Consider the following 10,044-nt stretch of genomic DNA (forward strand, 5'->3'; position numbering starts at 1 on the left):
GGATGAATATGGACAAAAAAAAGCGGGATAGAATAAATGGGGAAAAAAAACTAGCACATCTCAGCCAAAAACAGATACAGGACCTTGACTGGCGCCATTCTTGTTTCCGGTGGAAGCCGTAATTCATAGCCCATGAGAGAGTTACCAATTAGTAGCTAATAGTTAGCGGCAGTGAGTTTATCTTCGGTGCCAGATAGCTATCGTTCGATCTTTTGGGATGTTTACACAATTGTGTTGATCATAGTTATCACTACTATTTATAAGGAGCACGTTCATCTCCTCTTTCTCTGTTTTTGGAATTCTCAGAAAGGTTCAACACAAAAACCAATACTTGTCCATTACTGATATTCTCATTCTCATTAAACTATCACTGCACTTTGCTCTCACCAAAATGCTGAAACAGCTCCCTTCATACCTGCAAGCACAATCAAAGCCCAGCATACCCATCATCAAAATTAAACCCCTACTGACACGGCTGCCCATTCGTATTCCCGCAATAATTGGTGTCTTCACACTTACTCCCACATCCATAATCGGTATAAGTCGTCGGAGTGTTCTGTTCCCACGAGCGCATACACTCCGTCACATCGCCGTTACCCCAGTTGCATCTCTTCCGCTCATATCCCTTGGTGAGAACCATCTGCTGCTGCGTCCACACCGTATGGCACGCCTTGTCATTCCAGATACATGTCGTCGTCGAGGATGCAGAGTAGCATTCGGAGTCCTCAATTGATGAGCTAAACTCCACGCCAAAACTTAACCCGGGAACGATTCCCTTGGACACGGCAGCGTCGATTTTCAGACCCATTGAGGCGCTGACGGTTTGGCTGCGTGTTTGGCATACTTGGGTCCCGTTAAGTTGTGCGGCGGAGCACAACTGTGTGCCCGTGCAGTAGATGTTGCCGGATGACTTGATCCATGGTTTTTTCCTGTGAGGTGTTTTTAATAGTTTGTCAGCCCTTTTGATCGTTTTCTGCTTCTTACGTTATCGGTGGATGGACAATACATACCACACACTCGCTTCTACAGCGAAGTAATCGTGCCAGCACTTGCGCACTTTGGGGAACTTATATGGATGCGAAATCTTGTCGGATTCGATATACACGCCTTGCCCGTCCTGGTAGGGCCCCGTGTAATCGCTGTCGCTATCACATTCTTTCACGCCTCGTTTTGCCAGCACTAGGTTAGACGGCGATGTCGGCATGGCAACAACATTGTCCACGAGACCCAAAGCTCCCAACGCTGCATAAACAATGAACGAAGTGCGCATTTTGCTGTTGGTTTCGTGGAGTTATATAAAATGAGGGTGGGCCACCTTCGTCGTGAAAGAAAGAGTGAAGTATAATTGGGGACGGCTGCTTGAACTTTCGTTCGATTCTTTCCTTCATGCTCAACTCTCCTGGTTCATGAAGGCTGAGGAAATAAATAAAACTGTTTCATTGCCCAAGGGAATAAGGGCTTTTATACAAAATCGAACCTCTCTCTCTGCCTCGCAGCCTTTCTCGACAATACGACATTCCTCTTTGGCATTCTCTATGCATCTTCTAAGGCCCCCAGTCAGCAATTTTCCTCACCAAATGCCAGGAACTGTAGAATGTAGCATGTTGGATATAGTTCCAAAATTAGACCTAATTCCCTTTTTGGTACATTGCATCTTCAACTTCCAATCTCCCTTTCCCCTTCACCCAAAATAAAAAAAATTGGTTCAAGTCGCCGATCGATCGGCTGCGCGGTACTTCGATGAGCCTGCAAATAACTATCAGCCGTATCAGGGGATTGTTGATCAGCAATCCGACGGCATATCTGGAGGGTGTTTCTTGTCCAATCCGGTTCCAGAATCCGTCCTCTTTCTCGCAAGTACGGAGTAGTCCCCCAGATTTTAGCCCCCATGCTCGAGTAGTTTCCGTGGTAGCTAGAGGATTTACTAGAAAAGGAATAGCATGGAAGTCATGCTGCATTTCTGCAGAATTTTCCTGCGCCGTTTCCAGAACACTAGGGTGGGACAAATATTTCAGCGTTGTTTTCTCTTCAGCCTTGTGCCGTTCCCCCATAGCCTTGCATGATTCGAGCTAATAATAGAAATATATGGATGGGAAATGCAGGAGTTCTGCTAGTTGACGGCGTTTGGTTTTGTGGGGGAAGAGAATTGCTATTGGACGATGATGCACTACAGAGAGTGGGTCATCGTGCATAGAAGTCGTGGATACCATGTGCAGGAGAGCTAAGGGGTAATTCTTCGGATCTTTGCGAGGTTATTCAATCAAACTCCATCCAGAAAACTTGATATTTGGCAGCAAAGGTGACAGTGGGCGTTGGGGACCGATTTTGATAGATTTAAGCATATTTGTCAGGGTTGACATGCAATGAAGTTGCCTAGGAACTTGACATCTGCTGAATCAGGCCCAAGCAACTTGAAAAAATTCAAGAGATACAAAGGAAAACAGGCGAACAATATCACACACCAAACAGCGGAGCCTGCGTATTGGGGTATTGGCGCGGCGATAGTAGTGGAGCTGGTGATGGAGGTTGTTGGTCTGGCCACTGGGGTGGAAGGGAATTTGTGTGTGGGCTGGAGCGAACGAAGTATGCGGGGTGCTGTGCTGAGGGAAGTAGAAAGCGTTCCATAGGGGGCCGAGATGACAATGAAAAAGCTCAGCCTGTTGCGCTACCTTCTTACGCTGCTGCTCACCCTGCTTTTGTGCACACACACTGACAATAATTTACAGTATTTATCGAGGTGAGTGGTCCCATTCCTAGAGGTGAAGAACCAGATGCCGCTCGCTACCCTCCGGTGTAGTTAAAATGACATCAATTTGCCATGGCTCCATGGGATTCCCAGAAATTGAACGATCCCTGGGGATGTGCAGAAATAGTTTGCTCGGATTCCACCATCACTAACAGCACGACAGAGATGTTGGCGATGTCCTTTTTGGAGCCTAGGAGCGCATAATACCCCAGTCCCACGCAGCGAAGCCAAACAGCTCACCGAGAAGAACGTTTTGCTCACGCGAAATATCAGTGGTCAAGATGAGCCGCTCCATAACGAAGCTAAACGCTCTTTCGCACACCAATACTGTCGGCGTTATTGGAAGCTCAGGCTTGAGCTGCAGGTTGGTTGGCAACTTCAGCGGCCAATACTGAAAAGATACCACGAGGCGTGAACCGGGATTGGGCACTACGCGGAGAAGGGTGGGAAGGGTTGACAGCGGAACCGGGGATGTAGACTGATGTGTGAAAGGACTGTATATCGATGTCCTGACTCGATATTCTGGAAATGGAATTAAGAGCCGCACGCGAGAAGTATTAAACCCTCTCCTTCTTTCCTCTCCCTCCTCCGAGATCTCCCAATAATCCGTTCCTCTTCCTCTTCTAATCAATGGTATCGTTCTTCCATCTGATAAATTGCCAACGGCGAATGGCGAACATATTCCCTCCGTAGAACCATTGTAATTAGTGGATCTTGAAGTAGTCTTAGTCGATCAGGCCTGTGTATAGCTAGATGCCAAATGCTCAAACGATATGCTAACGTCGGTAAGGTTCACGGTCTGGGTTGAAAGTACAAGGGCTGGATGGGACTCGTGTTCCTCATGGAATATAAAAAGTTCCATTATGCCCAAAAATTTATGGTACCTCACCACACACTTAATCCCTGTCGAATGCAAAAGCATGAAATTCGTACATTATTGTTACATATGAGTGCACTAGCAAAGCTAACAGAGCCAATACCAAGTGTTATCTTCGCAGAAGAAATAAAGGACCACGAGTAAGTGGCCATTAACGGATTGCGGGAAAACAAAGTGGGGGTATCACGCTATGTGTCTACACTAGGAATCATTTCGAAGGCGCTGAGTGTAGGTAGGGGAAGGAATGGGTATAATGTCCAAAACGAAGTGTGTAGAAATAGGCCCGTGATCTGTTCCATGTCTGGTCTTATAGAAAGACAAATTAACCGCCTATTTTATCCAAAACTGATTGTTATCATGTTTGTGGTCCTCGGTTTCAGATTCCCATACTCGTGTCGTCAGTTAAATCTTTCTCGACTGCCGACCACTGATTTGATTCCTGCATGCTATCGTCGCCTTCGGTGAACACTGCTGGTGTACTTCCAATGTGGGCTGTGACTTCGGATTCATCGTCTGGAATGTCTGCAAATCCCACATTTTTCCCAGTTGTTGAATGTGGCGGCACTGCCTCCTCGAGAACATCACCGCTCCAGGGTTTGCACTGCTTAACAAGGTCTCCGCATCGAAGACAAATCCAACCTTCTCCCTCCTCCGCTTCAAGTTTCTCGGCGATGCAGACAAAGCAATATACGCATCCGCATGGCATAGTCTCATAGGGATTTACAACATCAGTCTGTGCAGAGCCTATTATCCCTCCTAAGGCTCCAGATGCACCTAGCACCTCATTTTCGGAGGTGGCTGTTGGATTCTTCTCCTGATAACAAATCGGGCAGGTCCTTTCGGGCAGAAAAGCCAAGTCTCCTTTGCTTTTAGCCTGCACCGCCCCTTCATCAGCTGCTTTTAGCGACGACATTGTTCTCCTCCAAGCCCGGGAGACCCAGCGTCGCCATCGTCCGATACCGACAAGAGGAAGTAAGAATAACAAAAATTCTGTAAACGCGTGCCACACGAGTTGTCTATTCAAATACTCAAATGATACTTCGCGGCTGACTTGGGTAGATGGAGGTGCGAGGCGCATACGCAGGACGCGATCAATTAGCGTTCTATATCGTCCGTTGGTGAGAAAAACAAGAAATGAAATGAAGCCAGCGATGGAGTGTGTGGTTGAAATGACCTTTGTAACTCGAGACAACAGTCGTACTTGTGAGGGTGGCTATTTTGCATATCAGAAACTGGTCTAATGAGCTGCAATGAGCTGGAATGTTTTTAAACAAACCTCATCATATCCGCCTTCCTGGTCAATCAACCAGCTCTCCCATTTATCCCACGCATAACGACCCCCGACTGTGAAGATGCCGTACAATGATTTTTGCCATTTTGTCGGATCGGAGAGGGTAGGACTCCTTTTTCGACTATCGGTATATTTGAGGTTTTGTAGAGCGGCGCCGTACGACGCATTGTGATCCCACACGGAGAGTTTGAAGAGGATTGCCCGCAATGCAAATTGTATCTCGTGCGTCCAATCCTCCTTTATGTGGGTCTATGGAGGGAGAATAAAAGGATAAGTCGCCAGCACGCACACAATACAAAGGGGCTCTTATAGAATAAAAGCAAAGGGGTTTCATGTCTTACTCCAAAATACTTCAATCCTTCCCCAACTTGCCCTTTCAAGAGCGCGAGGAGCTCCTCATCCAACAACTCCGCGTCTACCTGTCCCACCCTAAACGCGGGTCCCGTGCCTTCTCTCCCCTTTATTGTATCCCATAGCAGAATTCCAGCATCGGAGGCTCTTGAGAGCGGGTAAGGAAGTTTTCTAACAGCTGCAGGAAGACGAGCGACAGGCTCGGATATTTGATTGCGCGCCTCGGCTTCACGGAGACGGCGACGTTCTAAAATGCGCTCTTGGGCTGCCGCAAAATCTGTCGGAGTCATCGCGGGATCATTCTTGATATTTCTGTAGGGTATTCGATACTCCGTCAAGTGGTTCAAGTGTTTTTGAGGTGACCGAGGCTACGGATTACGCCTCGGCTAAACTGACTCTTTGCCAAGACAAAAGAAGGACCTAATGAAATCTTGTTCTACATATATTATCAACTTTAAATCCTGCTGCCCGGACGGGCCCCAGCAGCCAAAAAAATGGCAATTCTGCGCTGATTTTGGTCGTTGCGAGCCCCGTGGTGCTCAGGTGGATCAGGCACCCTTTTCCATAGCCTCTTGCCGCCTCACGGAGAGCTCATTGACAAAGCTCAAGCCTTTCTTATATGACACGTTCGACCATCTCTTTTTGGATCTCCTTCAGAGCAAAGGAATAACATGAAACTTACGCGGTATAAATTACAGGATCTCAGCCCAGTATCAACACTTTTCGCATTCATAAATGATTGAATTGTTTCCCAAGCGCCTTGCTCAGTATCCCAAGATACAACCTTTTGTGATTCTGATCACTGGGCAACTTATTCCTCTGAAAAGCTCAACAGGGCAACCCAGGCTCTACAATGCGCATGGAGGCATCACAAACAATCATGCAATCTAGGAAATACCCAGTACAAATCAGAGCAGGGATAACATTAATGTCAATTCGCTCAGCCGGTTTGTGCAATGTAGAGTACTAGCGTGAGTGTGGAAGCTATGTGTATGCACCAGACATCGCCTAAGCGCCCTGTTCACATGGTCAACCAACTAAGATTACATGGAACGGTTGGCTCTCGGCAGCCTCAACCTTGATCTCCAAGTAATGCATAAGGCAACTACGGGGTTCTTTGATGAGCCGGTGGTTGTTTCACATGACCAAATTTCATTGCAAGGTGTACAGAGGCCAAAAGTTTACCATTTGGCTGATTACCCAAGATCCGCCTATCGCTGCCAGACATGAAAAGGGTTTCCCCCTGCTACAAGTTCTATGATATTTCCCTTCTCCTCCTGCGCATTCGCCTGTCGATGACAAGCTCTCGTTTTACTATCGCGGCTATACCTAGCCTTCCGCTGTCCTCACCAGATTTTCAACGAGGCTGAACTCACCCGAAACTATCGAAGGTACGCCCATTTAGCTAATGTTATCGGCTGAGTACAGCCAGTCTTTTCTTAGAAGCTCTTGTTTGACCTCTCCTGCCCCTGTGCTGTTGGCCGAGGAACCTATTTTAATAAAGGAGAAAAAGAAACTAGAGAAGAAAATGGCCGAGCTCTTTGTCGCCATCTCTCAACCTCGGAACCAGACTCGGGGAACCTATCACTGGGCTTTGTATCTCCAGATCAGCTCAACGGAACACGCCATATTTCAAATCGTCGGTGATCCGTGCAACTTCAGATACGATTAGTGCTCTGCTGCTCCTCAAAACAGTATCCACCATATAGAGAACATCCGAATCGCGGAGATTGACCATGTTGACCACTTTCGCCAAGTAGTCAAGGACCAAAAGATCGAGAATGAAATGTACAACTGGGGTTGCCAGCAGTGGGTCCTGGATGTATTGGAGGCCTTGGTTGAAGCTGATCTTCTTACGGACTATGACCATGATGAGGCGAAGCTCAAGCTGGTCCCTCTGTTTGGAGCCCAGATTGAGGATAGGTATGAGGTCTAGACAACCAGCGTTGCGCCTCTTCAGGAATCTGGGAAGACGCAACGAGAACTCTTGATCGGACTGAAAGTTTCAAACAAATATGAGAGGAGGATCTGAATGAGAAGTATCTTTGGAAACATGAAGGGCTAAAGGGTAATCGTATGCCAGCGTTTAAGAACCGAGCAGGTTGGGTGTCATAAAAGTTAAGGTCTTTTTAGGTCCAGTAGTAAAGATGATGTCCAATTACACCACACAATTGTCTATCAAGCAATCAATAGCATATTCTTCAAAGTACTTTCCCATCCCCTTTAAGAGGCAGGAAGAAAGGCCAGTCACCCAAGCGTATTGGGCGAACAGTGTTAAGTGACTTGACAAACTCCCAGTACTCTGGATACGCACCGCCAACCTCCCAGTCTATCAGGCCAGTTATCCGAATCCCTCCTCTTTCCTCGTCATTAGTAGCCAGGACATTGCGGGGGTGCAGGTCACCATGAGTAAGGACAATACGATGATCTTCGCGAAGCATGAGTCTGACGAACTCAACATATGGTTCCATGGTAGGTCGACTATTACCGGAAAGAAGGAATTCGTTGAACTGCGTTTCACTCTCCATTGACTCAGGACTCTTACGCATCCACATTCTGCAGTCGACGCACTGAGGGGGATTTCCACCACCGAGATATTTAGATGGTAACGGAAGCAACCGGAGATTCTCCAAGATGGCATCCAGTTGATCCCGGACAGAGCATTTGTCAGTATTTGATAGGTCTGGCCAGAGTTTGTCAAGAGGGCGACCGTCAATGAGGCTCATGAATGCATAGACTTTTCCGCCAAGAGCAAGTATGCCAAGAGGCTGGGGAACTGGAATGTCCTCAGAATGCTTTCGAATGTGGGCAGTCATGTTTGCGTCAATTGACGATATATTAGGTCCAAACTTGACAACGATCCGTTCATCAAGTTGGACCACTGCGCGCGCAAAGTGACTCCAAAGGACTTTCCCGCTCTTCAAGGCGCCGGATAAGGCGGAACGGATGTCATGGCCAGTTAGCTTGCACCCCTGGTAAGAGTACTGCTGCAAAAGTGCGGTGACTTCAGGCGCAAGTGGTTGTAGGATCTCCGATTGACCTTGTGGAATTGATAACATATCTTCAAAGTGGAGTGGTTTCTGAGGAGTGTTTCCGCGACCTTCAAATTGGGTTGGTTTCTGGGTATGCCCTTGCAACAGAAAGAATCACAGGATCTTACATTCTTGGCTCCTGAGACTTCGCGTCTAGATGTGTCCCCACCTTGTAAACAGTGTGCTGAGATCCGCCCACAGGACGGTTTTCGGAAGCTTGCATTGGAGATCGGCCATTGCAGATTCGTTCAGGGCCGCCAGAGCCTTCCGAATATCCCCATCATCGTCACTATCCGTCTTGTCGTTGTGTGTGGCGGTCTCTGATCCAGGTTTGGACTCGGATTGGCATTGAGTCGCGTCTGACGCCCTGAGTTCACGGGTGCTTAGCGCGAGGAGAGACACGAAGACGCTTGCGCCGAGCACGAAGGTCAGGCCTGTTGTCCAATTCAGATACCTGACGGGTATGTTTTCCGGGAACGTATTGCACGTAGTACATCGGGTTCGAACTGCTTGCTTAATAACAAGCCCGTCATGAGTGGAGATGAAATACAGTCCCTAATAATTGTCCTACTAAAGTTGTTCCGAGCCGTGCGTAGCAAGTGTGCCCATGCAAATAGTAGTTAGCTGCTGTCATAACTAAATCGAAAAACCAGAAGAAAGCTGACTTTCTTTCAGCAGCACACTACACCTATACTCCAATCGTGCTCACTCCAAACACTGGGAGAACTGCACTAAATCTGTAAAGAAGTAGTCAATCTGGCTGTGTGTACGGAGTAATTAGCTGGGATCTGTGTGTAATTTATCCATCCCATGACGAAAAGCGCACGAATTTTGCTTGAAGAACTAATTGGCTTGAAATACGACAATATAACTAACAGTATTATCACGACAACGTAGAATGCAAAATATACATATCCTTTACGAGTTACAGCATTTGTTGCAGATATTGGCACCGAGTATCTTAAATAGTGAAGGACGAACCAACTTGGTTGGGTCCAAGCTCCCCACGCTATTATAAAACTGCTATTTAGTGGTGCCATTTTCAAGATGGTGGGGTGCGTCTGATAGCCTTCATCAACAACCTTCAGGGCGCTTCTCCTTAGAAAGCTCCCTCGAGTTTAGAACTGCGTACAGCTCCATTCTTCCTCTGCTATCCATGGCCTCACTAGTGGAATTGCCGGGAGAGGCGAATCCCCTTACCAGTCAAAATGTTTACAACGCCTTAGTTCTCGCCTCAGGGTCTTCGCAACAGCAGGTCATCACGGGTGGGGAGCAGCTTAAGAACTGGGAGAAACAAGCAAATTACTTCTCATTACTACAGGTATGATTCTTAGCCATACTCATTCGTCTTTTTTATGCAAGCATTAACTATGCGATTGCAGGACGTCTTCGTTGATACCTCTCTCCCAAACGAAGTCCGCTATATGTCGATCCTTCAGCTTAAAAATGGCGTTGATAGATATTGGAGGAAGACCGCGTCTAAGTAACTATGCCAAAGCATTTGCATGGTTCTACTAAGGGATACATACTAATTCTCAACAACCAAAGCGCCATCAAGCCGGAGGAGAAAGTGCGGATCAGATCAAGAGCCCTTGAATCTGGAGCCGTTGAGCCTGATGCCAAACTTGCTCTTCACAATGCACTGCTGCTCGCGAAGATAGTGCGTGTGGAATTCCCAGCAGAATGGTATGATGAACGCCCATTAATTCCCCCGTGGTCTGGTTGCTAATTCTCTTGTTTTTGCTTG

The 10,044-nt window shown here is 47.3% G+C and overlaps 4 protein-coding genes across 4 annotated transcripts; 1 reads left to right on the top strand and 3 right to left on the bottom strand.

The window, feature by feature from the left end:
- Positions 1–383: 383 nt before the first annotated feature.
- HCAG_04579 (conserved hypothetical protein) lies at positions 384–1,270 on the bottom strand (the record flags this gene model as incomplete). The annotated part of the gene is made up of 3 exons (XM_001540689.1): positions 384–415; positions 520–929; positions 1,011–1,270. The coding sequence occupies 3 exons, from the start codon at positions 1,268–1,270 to the stop codon at positions 384–386; spliced, it is 702 nt and encodes a 233-aa protein (XP_001540739.1).
- Positions 1,271–3,999: 2,729 nt separating this feature from the next.
- HCAG_04580 (peroxisomal biogenesis factor 2) lies at positions 4,000–5,555 on the bottom strand (the record flags this gene model as incomplete). Its single annotated transcript, XM_001540690.1, has 3 exons — positions 4,000–4,836; positions 4,900–5,163; positions 5,256–5,555. 3 exons carry the CDS (start codon positions 5,553–5,555, stop codon positions 4,000–4,002), a joined length of 1,401 nt encoding a protein of 466 aa, XP_001540740.1.
- A 1,238-nt stretch (positions 5,556–6,793) lies between these two features.
- HCAG_04581 (predicted protein) lies at positions 6,794–7,201 on the top strand (the record flags this gene model as incomplete). The annotated part of the gene is made up of 2 exons (XM_001540691.1): positions 6,794–6,908; positions 6,975–7,201. The coding sequence occupies 2 exons, from the start codon at positions 6,794–6,796 to the stop codon at positions 7,199–7,201; spliced, it is 342 nt and encodes a 113-aa protein (XP_001540741.1).
- A 265-nt stretch (positions 7,202–7,466) lies between these two features.
- Positions 7,467–8,830, bottom strand: HCAG_04582 (predicted protein; the record flags this gene model as incomplete). The annotated part of the gene is made up of 2 exons (XM_001540692.1): positions 7,467–8,305; positions 8,752–8,830. The coding sequence occupies 2 exons, from the start codon at positions 8,828–8,830 to the stop codon at positions 7,467–7,469; spliced, it is 918 nt and encodes a 305-aa protein (XP_001540742.1).
- Between the last annotated feature and the right edge of the window lie 1,214 nt (positions 8,831–10,044).

This window comes from Histoplasma capsulatum, genomic scaffold (assembly GCF_000149585.1).
Source record: "Histoplasma capsulatum NAm1 scaffold_4 genomic scaffold, whole genome shotgun sequence".
NCBI classification, from domain to species: domain Eukaryota; kingdom Fungi; phylum Ascomycota; class Eurotiomycetes; order Onygenales; family Ajellomycetaceae; genus Histoplasma; species Histoplasma mississippiense.